The following is a 20,657-nucleotide window of genomic DNA, read 5'->3' on the forward strand; positions in this document are numbered from 1 at the left end:
TTGCATTGCGTTCATTTTTCATTTTGCACTGAAAAAAAGAGGACACGAATAGAAAATCCTCTTTCTTAATAGAAACAGTTATACATGTTCATGTAATGTGAGTAAGTGAATGTCTGCGTACATGTGTACACCGCATGTTTTATGTGTCTAGCTTCACACATGTATAACTATATGTGTGCTGACTTCACAAAAAGGCATACATGTAATGTGTGTAAGTGAAAGTCTGTATAAATGTGTACACCGCATGTTTTATGTGTCATGCTTCACACATGTATAACTATGTGTGTGCTGACTTCACAAAAAGGCATACATGTTCATGTAATGTGAGTAAGTGAATGTCTGCGTACATGTGTACACCACATGTTTTATGTGTCATGCTTCACACATGTATAACTATGTGTGTGCTGACTTCACAAAAAGGCATACATATAATGTGTGTAAGTGAATGTCTGTGTGCATGTGTACACGGCATGTTTTATGTGTCACGCTTCACACATGTATAACTATGTGTGTGCCGATTTCTCAAAAAGGCATACATGTAATGTGTGTCAGTGAATGTCTGTGTACATGTGTACACCCCATGTTTTATGTGTCACGCTTCACACATGTATAATTATGTGTGTGCTGACTTCACAAAAAGGCATACATGTAATAGGTGTAGGTGAATCACAAACTCAAATGTACAACGTGTGTAACAAGTGTTGGATTTCATGTATACATACATTATAACTCATCAATTGATAATGCAAATTGGAAACACTTGAAATCATTTACTGATCCATGAAAGCTTGTCTCTGTTAATTAAAATTGCCTAAATTAACATAAAAATCTTTCCCTAGGCATTACTACTATTACATTATTGCCTCCAACTCTATCATATGCATATACAAATTTAGACTTAATCCTTTGTACAGGAATATAAGTAGATGGCCCTTCTACATCATACACATCTCTTAACCATGCCTCTACTGGCTTGCCATAGTACTTCAGTACATTTTCATTCGGCTTTGCAAACCATCTAACTTGAGCTAGTATATGAACACACGTTTTATCATCAATGAGTACATTGTGCAGTATAATGTTTTCAATCTGTCCTGGTCTTGGGCATAGTTCCATGTCTTCATATTTAATAATCTGTCCACCATCCCCATGCCAGTGGGCCATAATCATTGATGACCTACTGCTTCTGCCCATTTTGATACCCAATACTGAACCATAGATATCTATATATTTAGTTGATCTACATGTATTGCACACAGAAATTCTACTTTCTTCTACATTGAAATAGAGGTTTTTGTACATGCTTTTCAAAAAAACAACATTTCTTTCGTTCAGTGTACAGTTTTTCAATGTCGATATTTTTACACCATCAAAAGAATCAAAAATCCAACTCAGTGACTCAATTCTAACATTTTTGGATGACATTTGAACAAGGTCATAATTTGAATTCTTATGAATTAAACTTAGAGTTCCTCTTTGATTGTCTTCATACAAAACTTTAAGTTTTTGGAAATCAGGTCCAAACTGCTCCTCTACAACTTCATCAGAGAAAAGATCAACAGAATAGCTATTTTTCAAAAACTTTCTCATAAGCTGTTTTTCAATGTCTCTCTTGTTTGTAGGTACAGATCCCAAAATACCATTTTCCCTCTCAAAACTAAAGAGCCAAAAGGAATAAACTGGCCCAAAATCATACAAACATTTATCTAAATGAATATGCAGGTGCATGTTTGGGGTTACACATTCACTTCCAAAAGCTTGTTCAACTTTTTTACAAAATGATATTAACAACAGGTTGGCAACTCTAACATTACTTCTTGACAGAGTACGCGTACATAAAATTTTGCATGCCAAAACAAATTTTCTCCAATACTCCAAATGATCATCAGGTAATACACCTTTTAATGCATAAATAGAAAAAAGGATTGTCCAATTTTTATACTGATCTGCATTAAATGATCCTAAACTACTGGCCATCTTTTGAGGCAATTTTCCAACATCAGAGGGACAAAATATACCCTCAATACGGTTTTGTATGATTTCAAAATGTTCAGATTGTAAAAGTTTGTGATCTTTCCAGATTGAAAGCATGCGCTTGGCAGTCCCTAAAAATAGGTTATGCATTGGGTCTATTATAGTCATTTTAACTGGGTCGAAATAATCTAGCTCTAACAAAACAGAATATCTCACTCCATATTCCTTTTCCAATTGTTCTCTGCTTGTTTTAGTTTTGCTTCTAACAATTTTACCAACTATTTCTTTATGTTTCTCTAAATCCCTTAATTCACAACATGTATCAAAGCCACCATAATTTTTTTCCCCTACTCCACCATCAAAAGATTTCATACATTTATTGCAGCCTTTCGTTGCTGCATGTCCTAAAAATCCACATAATTTTCTACTAGCAGGGATGTCACAACCAACACAAATTAAGGCAAGTTTAAATGTGACAGGTTGTGATGGAGATTTAAAACTTTTCATACTAAATCCCTGCCAAGCTTCTTTTAGCTCATCAACCAAGGGCTCAATAAAAGTGTTCGTAGGAGGTTCAGTTTTCATATCTGGTATAAGTCCAATTAATATAATGTTCTTTTTTTTAAACCGTTCTGTCCTTGGCAAGTTCAAAATTGTTAAATAAATAGCACCAACAGAATAGTTGGTGTGTTTAAATGGCTGAAACCAGTCGACATTTAACATGACACCAAAGTTACGTTCAACAGTAAAAAAATCATATTTTTCTCCATTAAAACATTTCCATACATCACCATCATACACATCCATCAAAATATCATTTGGTACATTTCTGTACCGCCATGATTCACAGAGATCTTCAAAACCTTCTCTTTTAACCAAAATTTCTAAACTCTCTTCAATGCTTTTATAACAATAAGATTTTCTAGGTACTAGATTTGTTTTTCCTTGCATAGATACAGGTTTTAAAAGTACTTCACCACAAGGTCTACGAAAGTGTGCTAAAGCATGGTTTGGAAATACAACGTTGCTACACTTCTTGGAAGTTTCTACACCTTCCACTATGTTTTTACAATCAGAAAAATCATACAGGGTGAAACATTTTGGACAAACAACATGCCTTTGAAACTTATCTTTTACAAATAAAATACTTTTATGCAGCTGATATATATTTGATGGAAATCTTTTGTACAGTTCTTGAGTTAATTCAGATGATGCTGCTACCAAGTAAAGCAAAGATTTGATAAGTAAAAGTAAATATGAAAATGCTAAATCAGACACGTAAAAAAAGGACTGCCAACATAATAACATTTTCAAAAGAGATACAATTAATATATCAGTTCTATCCCTTGGATGGTCCTCAACAGCATCTTCCTCCTCAGAAAAAAAAATGAATTCCTCATCACACAATTCCTCTTCACTCTCAGAGGACTCTGATAAACAGACATCATCTTGAACTTCTTCCGTCTCTTCATTCCAAAATGTTGGGCTATTTGAATCATTGTTGCAGACTGGAGATGTACGCATCCGAGACCCAGAACATTCAATATTTGCACTACTTTCAAACACTTCTTTTCTTTGCTTTTCCACACATTTGTGTCTTTTCATGTGTCTTCCAGAATATTCCTCCCCACAGCCAAAACACAAGTGCATTCTTCTCTTTTTGCGTCCATCCATTCTTAATACTTGTATGGCTCTGTCAGGAAAATGTGTCTTTTAACTGCATAAAAGAATAACACATTTATAATTATGACCCTTTTCATTAAGTGTGTGCATACAATAGATTTTTGTACGTGTAACAATATATATATTACATATATTTATTTTTACTAAGTAAATCAGTAATAGAAATCAAAATACCTGCAAAATGATCGATCATAATAAACATGTCTAGTTTTAACATCTATATATCATGATTAAATTAATTGTAAATTCACAAATTTTCAGAAAAAAATATGCACCAAAATCCTTTTTCTTAAAACCCATCTATAAAAATTCATGCCTTCAAAAAGACAGATTGACTAATGGATAGACAGATGGTGATTCAAACAGTACCGATATACCTTAACAAAGAGTGTTTTAAAATTTCAAGCAATTGCAACTGATCATTGCGGAGAATTCTTCGACAAAATTTTGTTACAGACTTGGATGGATGGATGGACAAACAGACACCAAGGGTAAAACAGTAAACCACACTCTTCTTCAAAGCAGGGGTATAAAAATGAGCTGAACCAATATCAATCTGTTATTTGGGTTCTCTTTTAGTCACTGTCAAGGTTTAAAAAATGAATATCTTATCATATAAACCTAATCTTATATATAATATATAATATTTACATGTTCCAGTGTCTAGCCTGTGATAACACTACGTATCGATTTTGTACTATATAACCCATAACTTCAAATGACGCAAAGTTGAGGCGCCAGCGGGGTTTGCTTATTTATATTTCAATATTTAATTGTACGATTGCTTAAAATTATGTAAAAATAAGTAACAATGAATCATTCTTTGAATATTATGAGGTGATAATTTCGGTCAGGGCATGATCAAATCTATCATAAACCCCCGACCAAAATTATCACCTCAAAGAATGATTCCTTATTCCATAATAAAATATAACTTATAATCAATGAAGTATAGTTCTAGTACCATTTCTTCTGGCAGACAATCACATTACCATATAAAGCATCTGATAGTGTATCATATATACAGCATTGAAAATTTTAATAGTACATATTAAATTAAACATAAAAGAAATAATTACCTATTCCATCAACAGTGTTGATTACATGTCGACTGCTGTATTTCTCCACATCAGCTTTGGCTTTCAAATACTTCCTGAAGTCTTTATAAAGCTGATCATTCTTCAAGTCATCTTCATAATCTGTAACACAAATCAACAATAATTACTGCTAGAACATTGCACAATATTCTTTAAAATCAAGGAATATAAACTAGTAAATGCTGTCATTTATTGGTAAGTTGGGTTTATTCACCGAGATTTCAGACATAAACTTTGAATTGAAAAAGAAAAGTGTTTCAGTCCTGCTGTCCTAGGTAAATATGTACACAAGAAAACCAGAACAACATAATGACATGTGAAATATTATGCAATTTGTCCAGAATGAAGAGACATACTTTTTCTTATCAAAACTAAAATAATGTAAATATTGCCTGCTACATCTTCGCTGACTGCTGCTAAAGTTTCTTGATCGATATTGCTGGTGGAAGGAGATTCCTCTGTTGATGGTATGCTCCGATTTAATAGAAGGGTTTCTCGTTTCCTTATTTTTCTTCTTTTACTTTTCACTTTTACTGCCTCTCTGGACCTCTGGCGTCGTTTTCCCATGTACGTAGCTAATTGGTCTACAAAAAAAATCAAAACAAATTATTTCACAATTTTCAGTTTCTGTATAAAGGCTGAATAATCTCTGCATATAATATTTATTAGCGGTTACTTCCTGCTCTGTAATCTTACATATGTTTTGTATATTAATTTTCATTTAAGTTCAAGTTAATGTAACAAAAATATCTTTAAAATTCATCTATAATCTTATATTAAGATACTCCAAATAAACTTTTATTTGCACCAGGGTATTTAATCAAAGTGTTGAAAATTATGACATGTATCAATCATTACATTAAATTGAAAATACATCTTCCCTGACTTAAGGTCAGATGACACGTTCCTCAAAAATATTTTTTGTATCTCCTCGTAATAAAGAGTTCCAAAAAAAAATATTAATTTTATAATTACTTTAAAAATGATCAAAATTTACTTGACTTTGGTTATATGTCTAGATGGTCGAGTGGTTAGAATCGTGGCCGCTGTCTGCCAATAGCGTATAGGCTCTCGAGGTCGTGAGTTCAAAGCCCCGACCCAGCGGAGATTTTGTTCTATTATAGTGAATTTTGCTGTGTTGTAGATGTATTTATCTTTATATCAGCATTCCAAGTGTATTTTCAAGAAGATCAATAGGATATTGCATACTCTAGTATTTTGCAGAAATGCCTGGAAAGGTACCCTAATTTTTTGCAAGAAAGCTTATCAAAGTAATAGTAAACCAGTAACAAATTCCTGGAAAAAGTTATCTTAAATTGAGGAACGTGTCGTCTGACCTTAAATACTTAATTAACAAAAATTTAATATTTGACTGTATATTAGAAATTCAAGCTCACAAAATTTATGCATGTTAAATGTACTGTACTATCTGAAGCTTTCATAAAAACAACATGGGTCCATGGTTATCATAAAAGCTTTCCTTTCATCTTATTTACAACCACTGACCAGCTCCATGTATTTGCATTAAACATATAGGTTATCAGTAATGTCAAAACATGGTATCTGTTAAATCTGGTTACAAACAGGACTCCATACTGTGACCACATTGACTTACAGTGTTTACTTCTTTTAAGAAATCAGCATGTGTCTATATACACATGTGAACTGACAAGGAGATAGAGAATTGCTAATTGATAAAATGTTAATCCTTATCATAAAATTGATTGGTGAAAGGAATCCTTTGTGTCATGGGTTTGTTTGCATTTTTAATACAGGATCCTAGTCTCTTATATTACTTTAAAACAGTATTTGATGAGAAAAATGTTTACCGATATATTTCAAAATTCTCAAACCAAAATTCAACCTGTTTAGTTTAAAATGTACAGAAATATTAACATGAACTCGTGTAGCTAATTAACGTACACTTTAAAAAGTCAACATTTGTTGTTTAAGCCATTCTTTTTTTTCTGTTGAGTAATTTCGGTTTTTGTTTTACATGTAGACAAAGAAATGTAAAGATACTTACATGTACCTACAGGGTGACAAGGAATACATCTCTTTATTTGCATTATCATATATATATATATACACTTAAATCGTATTCCGGTCAGTTGATTTTCGATCCCGATTCAATTGTTTCTAGTTTAATTTTACAATCTAATATAATAAATTTGTTGTACTTAATTGTACAGGAGAAATTTAGTTTATTTACACATACTGATAGATTGGGCGCAGAGGGAATGCAACAAGTGCACCCCCCCCCCCCATTCTTAAACTATTATACTTAAGTTCTTATATCAAATCAATATTAATTCATGTGAAAATATTTCTTTTCTTGACAGCCAAAATTTGCTATATCTGAAATAAGAGTTGAATTGCGCGGAAACAGAAATATTTTCCCCAAAGAGTTTTGTTTTTACCAAAGGAGGCCGGGGGGGGGGGGGGTTACTTTTTTTGGGGGGGGGGGGTTCTAAACCTATTATTTCTGGCTGGTTCCGATTTTCATCTGATACTAATATTTTATTTTAGGGCAATTTATCGTGTGATAAGTTTCATTTTTCGGATTTTCCAAGCTGGGGGGGGGGGGGGTGTCGATGGATCTTCTCGAGTTGGGGGGGGGGGGGGGGGGGTGAAATTTTAACGAACTACGAATAACTACTGAATTTTCTTGTGCATTATGAATCTTTTTTTGTTTATATGATAAAAGAAAACAATTCGATTAGAAATATGGTAAAATAAACTATCATTCTGCCAACCGGTGTACCAGGGAATACTGTCGCTAGTGAATATGGTCGCTCTAAAAATAGAATTAGAAAACGGTAGCCATGCAATTCGACCCTTCCATAGTTCGACACCAATACATTTGATGTACTTCTGTACTAGATATAGCCATATCAGATTGTTAAAAAATAAATATCTTTAAAAAGGAAACGCAAAAAAACCCAATAGAATTTATAAAACGTTGGCTTAATTTAACATCGAGATCGGTATACACTCGGATGTCGTGATCGTAGAAAGAGTTAGTAAGTTTGATTTCTGAAACTTAATTGATTATTCTTAATGGATTTTGCCTTTATTAGATATCAAATGTTTATGAATATATTCGTGAAACAAATTTAAAAGCATAAACATACATTAAAACTCAATTCATAAGAGAAACCGTTCGAATTTTCTACTTTCAGTTTGTGTTTTACCATGTTTACATGGTAGATTAATCTCGATAACAGTTTTCACATACAAAAAAAATTTATAAACATTTCAATGGGTATGTTTGCGTTTTATTTCTGGTTATTTTGTTGTATTTACAGTTGTTAAAGATAATTTCGTTTCATGTTAATGATTCTAAAAAAAAAAAGCTCATTAGTTCGCAGTTCAAAATTTTTCGTGGATTACATTTTGTTAGATTTTTTAAATTGTTTTTCTTAACTTAGTACAGAATAATTATAATGTGTTTAAGGGGCATGGTCACGATTTGGTCAAATTCTATTTTTATAATTTTATTATTCACAATGCTGTAAGAATGCATTTCTAATGATCAAATGACATTTGAGAATCAGTTGTAGAGTTATAAGCAAGATAAGGTCTCATAAGTATTTCTCATGTAAACAGGCTCGAGTCCTGTTATTCTTTACATAGGTTCAATTTACCTGTGAAAAATTCTTTTTCAATCTGATTTGTCCATCTGCTTATTCATTTTAAGCTTTAATAAACAGTCCCAAACATTCAAGAATTTGTAATTATCTTGGTCACATTTTCCCCGATTATACATGTGTAGCAGGTCAGTGCCGTATAGGTTTTTTATCAGTACTTCGCGTTGTGTTTATTTTTGTTTTGTGACTGAATTTGACCTCTACATTACCAAACTTTACTAAATTATAAATAAGGTATGAAAACGACTTTACTCTCACTATAGATAAACCAGATATAATAAACCAAACCCAAAGTAAATGAAGACCAAGATTAACAACCCTTTATAAATTTATTATAACAAAATAAGAACACAAAGTCAATAGCATATACTTAAAATCCCCCAACCCTAAAACCTAACTTTAACAGGGACCTCAAGTAGACAGACGAGACGGGGACTCAGGAGAAAAGAAGCTAGCGAAACCAGCTGTCTCCCTCCCCCTCTCTGCTTCAGGAGAAAAGTAGCTAGCGAAACCAGCCGTCTCCTTCGTCAAATAAGGACTTACACGGCTTTATATATGGGACAGAACAATAGACAACTGTCAATAACGTTATTGGCTATCGTATAAAGTGGGCGTTACCAAAGTAATAGAATAAATCACACCGGGATCGGAATACTAATAATAATAAAATAGAAACAAAATCCCGATCTACCACATTCCTCCCCCCTTAATGACAAATGCTATGCATTTGATTAAAATCAAGTGGTGCATTTCAATCAAATTCTCTAAAAACATACATTATACAAAATATAAGCAAAACATAACACAATCAGGGGAATATGTCACATTGCTAAGTTCACCGTGGCTTCACAGTACCAGTCTTCATGGTCCTCAGCAATCACGAATTGGAACACATTCCGGAATATAATACTAAGGGAACAACACAACATTTATACACGATTATCACAAACTTCACGGATATCGCTGATTCCAGAATGAACACAGTGGATACCGGTATAACATCGGATATTATGAAGGCGATCAGACACTTGAAATATATGGAGTTGAATGTATCAGATTCCAGTCCATTTCCAAATCTCACATTGGTCAACCTGGTGTCTGGATAAACTGCAATAAAATTGGTGAATACATGGTCTGAAAAATCAAAAGAATTATTAATAAACATGTCATAAATATCATAACTGAATCCATATATCAAATCAGAACACAGAACACGGAACTTTACAGTACATTAAAGTATTATGTTTACACGGGTTATTAACAGGCATACTATCCCAGTTTTGTCAACAAGATCGACAGAGGACAGTTACTGTTAGACTAACCTACTAGATTTACGCGTGTTTAATAACCTATCAAATTTTACAAAAATCTAATTTAGTTTATAAGCCACAAAAATAAACAAATCAACGAACACGTAAATGCTACACCGCTCTAACTTTCAACTGGCATTGTTATATCAAAACACATTTAGCCAATTCCCTTCGGATGCTCGGGTCGGCAGTAAGGGTACAATACTGGGTCGACGGGCTTGTACATAGAAGTAGTACCCACGAACGACAACTGTAAGGGGATTTCACCGCTCATACAAGAATTGACTTTACCAGGGGGAACAGTTCTTCCATCGAGCTTCCATTCCAGGATGGAATTCGCCATGTGCTCGTTCTCTCTCTTTTCTGGTAAATATGAAAAAGTCTGAGAGTTTGGTATAAAAACATTTGCTTCGGGGTTCAAAGTTGACAACATTACGCCATTATCACTTAAATGGGAAACAGTCTGTAACTCAATATCAGAACACTCGGATTTATCCGTTACAGAATTACATGTAGAATTGGACTTAAAGTCAACAGGCACATGTACATCGTGTACTACAGTAACTTCCCCAAGACATGCATTTTCTTCGGAACATTGAACTTTATCCGGCGTTTTACCAGTTTCTGTTTGGTTCTGCGACTCTACCTCGAATGGTCAACTGTGTTCGGTAAGGTTTGAACGGCCTGAAACTAATGACCCGACCATGGCATTAGTCCCTGAAGGTTTTTCGAGAGTATGAGTTGTCTCTAACGAACTTGAATTTTCAGAACAATGACCAACCAGATGGCACGATTTACTGGTAATATTATGTGAAAAGATTTGGCAATCAGACATGTTTGAATTCTGTAAAGAATCAACTTCATCAACAAAATGTTCACAAAACGCTCTCTGAATTTCTTCCCTAATAAATGCTTTTAGATTATTAAAATCACTGTCACTCGTGTGAACTGAAACAGGCATTTGGTTTGCGACAAAATTACTTACGAAACTCTCATATTCTATTGCTAGACCTATCGCTTTCTCAATTGTGGAGGGATGTTTAAACTGAACATGCTTTTGCAAATCAATATCCCCTAAACCAAAGATAAACTGGTCAACAATATGAGGTTCTAAGTATTTATAGGGAATATGTGGATATGATTTTAAGGCTAACCTTTTCAAAGCATAACCAAAATCTTCAACTGCTTCCCCATTTTGTCTACACGCTGTTTTAAACTCAACTTGGTAAGCTTTCACGTTTTCTCCGGGATTGAAATAGTTTTTACAAATTTCTTTTAAAACATCATAATTGTCAGACTTTGTCACAGGAATTTCGGATAACACATGTCTTGCAGACCCCCGTAAACTCATAATAAGCTGACTTGCACATTCTATCTTACTCCACCCATTCCACTTAGCAACCTGTTCAAACTGAATAAAAAATTCATGAATGTCAAAACTACCATCAAATGTTGGCGACTTAATTTCTTTCCTATGCTTTGAATGACGTGAATGTGCCAAATAATTGTCAGATTGCACGTGCGTTCGATTCTCTCTAACCGTGTGACTAACATTTTCAAAAGCAAGACCATTTTTAAAATACTTCGTTTTAAGCTCTTTCTCTAAAAAATCACACTTTGCTGATAACTCTTCTATCCGTCTATCGATAGCATTTACTCTAATTTCGCTGGACTTACCCAAACTTTCACAACGGACACCATTTCCGGTCTGAACATGTGCTGGGGGATAATTTCTCTGACGCAAAAATTCTCTATCATCTCTAAACATAACTGCATGATGAAAAAATGCAGCGTAAAATTTCAAGTACAAAAATAATCTACTGAATATTTCAATTCACGAACAACATGAATTCTCAAACCCACAAATCCATTACACAGCTAAAGAAATAAAAAAAAAACCCACAATACAATAGAAACTGACAACAAAAGAATTCAGCCAAGTCCGAATCACTGAATAGGGCTCTCAAAGTGAGTAGCTCGTGCCACTGACCATTGTAGTAAAAACCCTATCCTGGTCACGGTTCACCAAATAATGTAGCAGGTCAGTGCCGTATAGGTTTTTTATCAGTACTTCGCGTTGTGTTTATTTTTGTTTTGTGACTGAATTTGACCTCTACATTACCAAACTTTACTAAATTATAAATAAGGTATGAAAACGACTTTACTCTCACTATAGATAAACCAGATATAATAAACCAAACCCAAAGTAAATGAAGACCAAGATTAACAACCCTTTATAAATTTATTATAACAAAATAAGAACACAAAGTCAATAGCATATACTTAAAATCCCCCAACCCTAAAACCTAACTTTAACAGGGACCTCAAGTAGACAGACGAGACGGGGACTCAGGAGAAAAGAAGCTAGCGAAACCAGCTGTCTCCCTCCCCCTCTCTGCTTCAGGAGAAAAGTAGCTAGCGAAACCAGCCGTCTCCTTCGTCAAATAAGGACTTACACGGCTTTATATATGGGACAGAACAATAGACAACTGTCAATAACGTTATTGGCTATCGTATAAAGTGGGCGTTACCAAAGTAATAGAATAAATCACACCGGGATCGGAATACTAATAATAATAAAATAGAAACAAAATCCCGATCTACCACATTTGTAATTCATTTAGCTCTGTGAACGAGCTATAAATAGAGAAATAAAAATATCCCATCCAAATATTCTCTGGCCTAAAACATGAAACATGTACTGTATATGTACTGAACTAGTACATAAAATTTAGTTAAATTAAATAAAAAGAATTCATCCATTCGGGGGGAGGGGGATAATTAGTTTCTCATTATGATACGTTTCTTGTAAGATTTTGTAAAAGTTTTCTTTACTTTTTTGCCCCCTGCTTCAAAAGAATCCTGGGGTTCAGTTCTTTCCGTTCAAATTTTCTTTTTCTATATTTGAATTTAAATAAATGTATCGCCTTCCAATATAAGTTGGGACCCAGCACCACCTCCCTTGTTGCTACATGCCTTGATAATTGTAAGTTAATAGAAACAAAGTGATATTATTTTCTACAGAAGTTATCTCTCATATCAGAGGGACATTCCACCTTAAGGTACATTATATACACAGTTCTTAAGGATGTTAGCCACAAAGAAATAATGAATTTACAGAATAGTTATAATAATTCATTTTTTCTCTGTGTTTCCAGCTCTAGCCACGTGGAGGCCTCCTTAACATAGAGCCATTTTTTTTTAATTTAGTTATAGATTTTAATAGATGACCTTAGAATTCTCTATTTAGTGTTAGATCAAATATGGTGTCATAATTGATTTGCTACACCTTTACCTGATACTTTATTGCTTTAAAGAAGTAAATATTAAACAATTTCTTGACATTTAATATAAAATCATGAAATAAGCAATGTAAATACACTGTACCTGTATTCTTTTAATTGCATTTTAAATATTCATTTGTCATTGTCAAAAACAGTCATAACAGAGATTTGTTACTTATTGCCTTCACATTTCATTAAATGACAGTTAAGACCAGAATTTAAATAGAAACAGGCCCTGGTACACTATGTCAAACTATTGTTGTATTGAAGCACCACTGAATTATTTTAGATCTTAAATTTCATATACCTTTGTAAACTTTTCAGTTGCTAGAACTGGACTTTGAAACAAACAATCCAAATTTTTATTTATTTTGAGGCATATTTAATAATAAGATTTAAAAAAAAAATTGTCTGATTTGTTATTATTTTCTTCATAAATAGTATATGAACGATTTTTCATTTAACTTACTAAAAGTGAAGCTCCAGGGCCTATAAAACAAAGCCATTGTCCTTTTTCTTAAATTTCATAAACTTGTGGAGACATTTCATTTGCCAGATCTTGACCTCACAGATATAAAGAATAATAGATTTATTTCATTGGTGGCATATTAAATTTTGATTTAAAAAGCCTGTTTCCAAATACCTGAAGAGGATATGCGTGCATGAGAGGAGTGAGAAGAAAAAGTTTGAGCAATGAAGATGCGATGAGGGGATGTTGAAGCAGTCAAGATGCGTGGAGAGGCAGTTGGTGTTGTTGAGATGCGTGCAGCAGAGGAGTGTGAAGAGGAAGTCAGTGCAGTTGAGATGCGTGCAGCAGAGGAGCGTGGAGAGGAAGTCAGTGCAGTAGAGATGTGTGCAGCAGAGGAGTGTGAAGAGGAAGTCAGTGCAGTTGAGATGCGTGCAGCAGAGGAGCGTGGAGAGGAAGTCAGTGCAGTGGAGATGCGTGAAGCAGAGGAGCATGGAGAGGAAGTCAGTGTAGTGGAGATGCGTGAAGCAGAGAAGCGTGGAGAGGAAGTCAGTGTAGTGGAAATGCGTGTAGCAGAGGAGAGTCGAGAGGAAGTTGTTGCAATGGAGATGTGTGCAGCAGAGGAGCGTGGAGAGGAAGTCAGTGCAGTAGAGATGCGTGCAGCAGAGGAGCGTGAAGAGGAAGTCGGTGAAGTAGAGATGTGTGCAGCAGAGGAGCGTGGAGAGGAAGTCGGTGAAGTAGAGATGTGTGCAGCAGAAGAGGATTGAGGGAAAGATGGTGCAGTGGAAGAGCATGGAGATGAAGTTGGTGATGTTGAGATGTGTGAAGAGGAAGTGCAAAGTGAGGATGAAAGTGCAGGAGAAAAAGGGAAACCAGATAGCATAGAACTTGATGGCAGAGCTGGCCATTCGTCGCTGATGGTCTGGGGAGTAGGGGTTCTTCTTGGGGGTGACAGAAGAGCGGTTCTGTATGGTCCCCTTAAACAAGTCTACAATAGGCCCCGTCAGGAACTCTTAACTAGGGAGCGACCGAAAACACTGACCGTTATACTTTAAATACCCCCGTTCGTATTTGATTTTATGAATTAGACTCTATTACTATAAGTTATTATGTACAATTGACAAAGAAAACCGGCTTGAATTTGGCACTCCCTAAGCGACACAGCCCCCTTAAACAAGTCTACAATAGGCCCCGTCAGGAACTCTTAACTAGGGAGCGACCGAAAACACTGACCGTTATACTTTAAATACCCCCGTTCGTATTTGATTTTATGAATTAGACTCTATTACTATAAGTTATTATGTACAATTGACAAAGAAAACCGGCTTGAATTTGGCACTCCCTAAGCGACACAGCCCCCTTAAACAAATTTACAATAGGCCCCGTCAGGAACTCTTAAATAGGGAGCGACCGAAAACACTGACCGTTGTACTTTAAATACCCCCGTTCGTATTTGATTTTATGAATTAGACTCTATTACTATAAGTTATTATGTACAATTGACAAAGAAAACCGGCTTGAATTTGGCACTTCCTAAGCGACACAACCCCCTTAAACAAGTCTACAATAGGCCCTGTCAGGAACTCTTAACTGGGGAGCGACCGAAAACACTGACCGTTATACTTTAAATACCCCCGTTCGTATTTGATTTTATGAATTAGACACTATTACTATAAGTTATTATGTACAATTGACAAAGAAAACCGGCTTGAATTTGGCACTCCCTAAGCGACACAGCCCCCTTAAACAAGTCTACAATAGGCCCCGTCAGGAACTCTTAACTAGGGAGCGACCGAAAACACTGACCGTTGTACTTTAAATACCCCCGTTCGTATTTGATTTTATGAATTAGACTCTATTACTATAAGTTATTATGTACAATTGACAAAGAAAACCGGCTTGAATTTGGCACTCCCTAAGCGACACAACCCCCTTAAACAAGTCTACAATAGGCCCTGTCAGGAACTCTTAACTGGGGAGCGACCGAAAACACTGACCGTTATACTTTAAATACCCCCGTTCGTATTTGATTTTATGAATTAGACACTATTACTATAAGTTATTATGTACAATTGACAAAGAAAACCGGCTTGAATTTGGCACTCCCTAAGCGACACAGCCCCCTTAAACAAGTCTACAATAGGCCCCGTCAGGAACTCTTAACTAGGGAGCGACCGAAAACACTGACCGTTGTACTTTAAATACCCCCGTTCGTATTTGATTTTATGAATTAGACTCTATTACTATAAGTTATTATGTACAATTGACAAAGAAAACCGGCTTGAATTTGGCACTCCCTAAGCGACACAGCCCCCTTAAACAAATTTACAATAGGCCCCGTCAGGAACTCTTAAATAGGGAGCGACCGAAAACACTGACCGTTGTACTTTAAATACCCCCGTTCGTATTTGATTTTATGAATTAGACTCTATTACTATAAGTTATTATGTACAATTGACAAAGAAAACCGGCTTGAATTTGGCACTCCCTAAGCGACACAACCCCCTTAAACAAGTCTACAATAGGCCCTGTCAGGAACTCTTAACTGGGGAGCGACCGAAAACACTGACCGTTATACTTTAAATACCCCCGTTCGTATTTGATTTTATGAATTAGACACTATTACTATAAGTTATTATGTACAATTGACAAAGAAAACCGGCTTGAATTTGGCACTCCCTTAGCGACACAGCCCCCTTAAACAAATCTACAATAGGCCCCGTCAGGAACTCTTAAATAGGGAGCGACCGAAAACACTGACCGTTATACTTTAAATACCCCCGTTCGTATTTGATTTTATGAATTAGACTCTATTACTATAAGTTATTATGTACAATTGACAAAGAAAACCGGCTTGAATTTGGCACTCCCTAAGCGACACAACCCCCTTAAACAAGTCTACAATAGGCCCTGTCAGGAACTCTTAACTGGGGAGCGACCGAAAACACTGACCGTTATACTTTAAATACCCCCGTTCGTATTTGATTTTATGAATTAGACACTATTACTATAAGTTATTATGTACAATTGACAAAGAAAACCGGCTTGAATTTGGCACTCCCTAAGCGACACAGCCCCCTTAAACAAATCTACAATAGGCCCCGTCAGGAACTCTTAAATAGGGAGCGACCGAAAACACTGACCGTTGTACTTTAAATACCCCCGTTCGTATTTGATTTTATGAATTAGACTCTATTACTATAAGTTATTATGTACAATTGACAAAGAAAACCGGCTTGAATTTGGCACTCCCTAAGCGACACAGCCCCCTTAAACAAATTTACAATAGGCCCCGTCAGGAACTCTTAAATAGGGAGCGACCGAAAACACTGACCGTTATACTTTAAATACCCCCGTTCGTATTTGATTTTATGAATTAGACTCTATTACTATAAGTTATTATGTACAATTGACAAAGAAAACCGGCTTGAATTTGGCACTCCCTAGGCGACACAGCCCCCTTAAACAAATTTACAATAGGCCCCGTCAGGAACTCTTAAATAGGGAGCGACCGAAAACACTGACCGCTATACTTCAAATACCCCCGTTCGTATTTGATTTTATGAATTAGACTCTATTACTATAAGTTATTATGTACAATTGACAAAGAAAACCGGCTTGAATTTGGCACTCCCTAAGCGACACAACCCCCTTAAACAAGTCTACAATAGGCCCTGTCAGGAACTCTTAACTGGGGAGCGACCGAAAACACTGACCGTTATACTTTAAATACCCCCGTTCGTATTTGATTTTATGAATTAGACTCTATTACTATAAGTTATTATGTACAATTGACAAAGAAAACCGGCTTGAATTTGGCACTCCCTAAGCGTCACAGCCCCCTTAAACAAGTCTACAATAGGCCCAGTTAGGAACTCTTAACTGGGGAGCGACCGAAAACACTGACCGCTATACTTTAAATACTCTCATTTTTTTTCAGATATTTTCTGAGAAATCCGGCTAAAATTGTACTTTTTCAATATCTCATACAGCCCTCTAAAACAAGTCTACCATAAGCTCTTAAATGAAGGTTTCGTCAACGTTTTATGAAATGACTATAAAAATATATTTCAGCCCTCGGTTTAATGGGTTTATTCTTTATCTTGATATTGGATTTATATTTAGAAGTGAAAAAAAGAATATCTTACCCTTTCAGCAAGGTAGGTGTACATCGTTGGCCAGTAATAGCGATCGCGTGCGCGACTGATAGTCCTATCCCTGCCTAGATGCGCGCCAGTTGTACTTGAATGACACTCTTCGAAAACCCTAATATAATGATCGGGGTCGCGAACTACTATTAGCTCTTTACCTTTAGCAAGATAATATAGAGTGTCATCCTCACCTAACTTAAACTTTTTGCTACGTCTACGTATCGCGTCCTTTTGGTTTTTCGTGCTATCGGAGGGAAATCGCTTTGATTTCCAGAAATTAAATACTGCGTCGAGCAAGTTTGCGTCGGGTTGAAGGGTCATTTTTGAAATATTAAATAATCAAATAAAACGATTATGAGAGAAAATGTTCAATTGTTTTACGATATCTACAGAAATTCTAATAAATTCTAATAAAACTAACTGCTTTTAAACTAAAAATTTCCCTTTAACACGTAAAAAATAAAATTGCGAACTCGATACGAACTACTTTCCTTATCACCGACGGTGTCAAAATGATTGTCATTAAACACTAAAACAATATAAAGCTATTTTAGCGCATGCGTCAAAAATGGCTTCGATTTCATATGACACGATGTCCAATCCTTTTTAACACAGAGGAACTCATTTGCATATTCCAAGAAATTATACTATGAAATTTTCCATGCAAAAACCATTTTGTTATTTTTTAAACCGTTAAAAAATTGAAGAATATTGAATTATCACCAAAAAAACAAAAACAAAAATAGTATACCCTTTTGGAAATTTTTTCATTCATATATGGTTCTAAAAAACGCAAACACATTAGAGGAAAGTGAATAATTACATCGAGTTTTATTATTACTTCTATAGGATTGAGTAATAGGAACTGAAAAAAAATTACATGGATTGTGTGAATGGTCTAGAACTTGATAACTGAAACCTACAATATGATTACACATAATAAACATGTAATTGATTTATCCCCTAGTTAGGTGTCATCATTGATGCATGTGCGAGGTATACTCTGCATTGAAAAAGTGAAATCATCAATAGAAAATCTCTAAATCTTTAATGGATTGTTTGCTTAAATATTTCATAAGTAGCAAAGAAAAACACAGGTTTTTTTTAGTTTTATTTTTGGGGGGTGCTGAACTTGAGCCTTTAAGATATTGCTTTCACGAAATGTCTTTTTGATCATTTTATACATACATGTAAATGACAGCTGTTAAAATGTATATGTTTCTTAAATACTACAATGTACATGGCTTAAAAAATAACTTTTTTTCAATAATGCTTTGAAAAATGAAAATCCGTTTAAGACATTTGGCCCTTTTTAAGTACACAAGATTCATGTACTATTAATTTCTAAAAAGGGCATTACTTTACCCCCAAAATTGGCGTGTATGGACTCATCGTACACTCAAGTATAAGCGCAATTAACTATGATTGACTTATTTACCTTCAATAATTGTTTTATTTCAGAAAAAGTATAAACGAAAAAACAAATTACATCAGAAGAATAGTTATTTAATGATATTTTGAGAGCTCACACACTTCAATGTTTACACCCAATATATTTTCAGGGGTTTCACACCTGCCATTTCCTGTGTATGGGTACCGAATTTTAATTGTTGTAAAAACAAGGGGGTAACACATTGAAGCCTTGAATTTAAAAACAGGGGTTTTTCTAGATCGTTTCAAGGTGTCACCATTGTGAACTACACGTGCACCTTGTGTTATAGGACAATTAAGACGCAATCTGCAGATTATCTTATAGGTGTGAATCTCCGGCTTGTAACTGATAGTAAAAATTAAATTATGAAACAGTAATTATATCTAAAATGTTGAGAAATCTAAACGATGCACAAACACAAGAAATTCTTAATAAAAACTTTGATTTCATTTTAAGATACTATCTTAATATATCTCAATTTGATACCTTTGATAAATTAATAAAATGAGGTAAAATAAAATGCCATAATAAATCTTCCGAAACAAAAATATGCACCCATTAATCTCTTAGCGAATGTACATTATATATGCCGGTGTGATTTATTACATACACCTGGGAAGCGAATGTTCGTGGGATACTGGATGTGAATAAAGAACATATAGAGGTGTTACACCTGTGGACCTCTGATCTGGTACCTAAGTTATTGCTAAACAAGTCTATACCTACACAGTTGTTACGGTAAATTGTTATTTTCTAACATTACGGGTTTAGATTTTAAATTTCGGGGGCGTGTGTGTGTGTGTGTGTGTGTGTGTGTGTATATATAATAAAAAAAAATAACAGAAAGCCGATTCAAAACTCTACCGGTTTCATTATAATCTTCAGGAGTTTTTCCTATGACGAAATGAAGATTATAATGAAACCGGTAGAGTTTTGAATCGGCTTTCTGTTATTTTTTTTATTATTTATTACTTGTGTGGATTAACTTTACTCATTATGGATTTTATATATATATATATATATATATATATATATATATATATATATATATATATATATATATATATATATATATATATATGCCCAAAAAATTATAATACCGACATTTATCAGATTATAACATAATTCAAAGAATCCATTTTGACTCTACACTTTGCCTACTTGATGTTTTTGCCTGACAGGACTCAAATATATTGGGTTTAAAATCAACTGGAGCCCGTCACATATTCACGCGACAATATTCCCTACGCATGCGCATAAGCCAGGGAATACGGTCGCTCTTTTCACTATATGTTTTATTGTAGAGCGACCGATTTCACTGAGCGACAGTTTTCACGGTTACAGCGGCCAACTTGCTCCGACGACATTTTTCTATCATAAATTCTCATTATTGCACCTCGTTAAAAAATGAATTAAACAAAATATAGTAAATCCTTATAAAATCGCTACTTACAATTAACAAATAAAAGGGATCCAAGCGTTGGGCAATAACTTATATCTGTCTTTGAAATTCCTTTGTCTCTCGCAAACTCTTGAAAGGCGCCAATATTTGCGTGCAGAATAGTGTGGTTGGATAGTTGATACAGGGAATTGGATGTGCGGTCATAATA

General features: G+C 34.8%; 1 protein-coding gene across 3 annotated transcripts; it reads right to left on the bottom strand.

Annotated features, from left to right (window-relative positions):
• Positions 1-3,513: 3,513 nt before the first annotated feature.
• Positions 3,514-20,624, bottom strand: LOC128159638 (uncharacterized). 3 transcript variants are annotated; one of them, XM_052822789.1, is made up of 4 exons: positions 20,501-20,624; positions 5,147-5,338; positions 4,737-4,856; positions 3,514-3,691 (listed from the first exon to the last, which is right to left on the bottom strand). In XM_052822789.1, exons 2-4 carry the CDS (start codon positions 5,319-5,321, stop codon positions 3,651-3,653), a joined length of 336 nt encoding a protein of 111 aa, XP_052678749.1. In that variant the 5' UTR covers positions 5,322-5,338; positions 20,501-20,624; the 3' UTR covers positions 3,514-3,650. The 3 variants fall into 3 exon arrangements, with proteins under 3 accessions (XP_052678749.1, XP_052678747.1, XP_052678748.1); XM_052822787.1 differs by lacking the exon at positions 20,501-20,624 and adding an exon at positions 6,781-6,836; XM_052822788.1 differs by lacking the exon at positions 20,501-20,624 and adding an exon at positions 6,092-6,669 and having other exon boundaries at positions 5,147-5,639.
• Positions 20,625-20,657: the final 33 nt, after the last annotated feature.

Source organism: Crassostrea angulata, chromosome 8 (genome assembly GCF_025612915.1).
Source record: "Crassostrea angulata isolate pt1a10 chromosome 8, ASM2561291v2, whole genome shotgun sequence".
Classification (NCBI taxonomy): Eukaryota; Metazoa; Mollusca; class Bivalvia; order Ostreida; family Ostreidae; genus Magallana; species Magallana angulata.

Bases quoted from the DNA above. Each gene is read 5' to 3' on its own strand.
- LOC128159638 (XM_052822787.1), bottom strand. From the start codon at position 6,829: ATGATAATGCAAATAAAGAGATGTATTCCTTGTCACCCTGTAGGTACA. The intron at 5,339-6,780 runs GTAAGTATCTTT...TTTTTTTTGTAG, and splicing joins TTGTCACCCTGTAGGTACAT to ACCAATTAGCTACGTACATG. The intron at 3,692-4,736 runs GTAATTATTTCT...TCTTTTATGCAG, and splicing joins CAACACTGTTGATGGAATAG to TTAAAAGACACATTTTCCTG.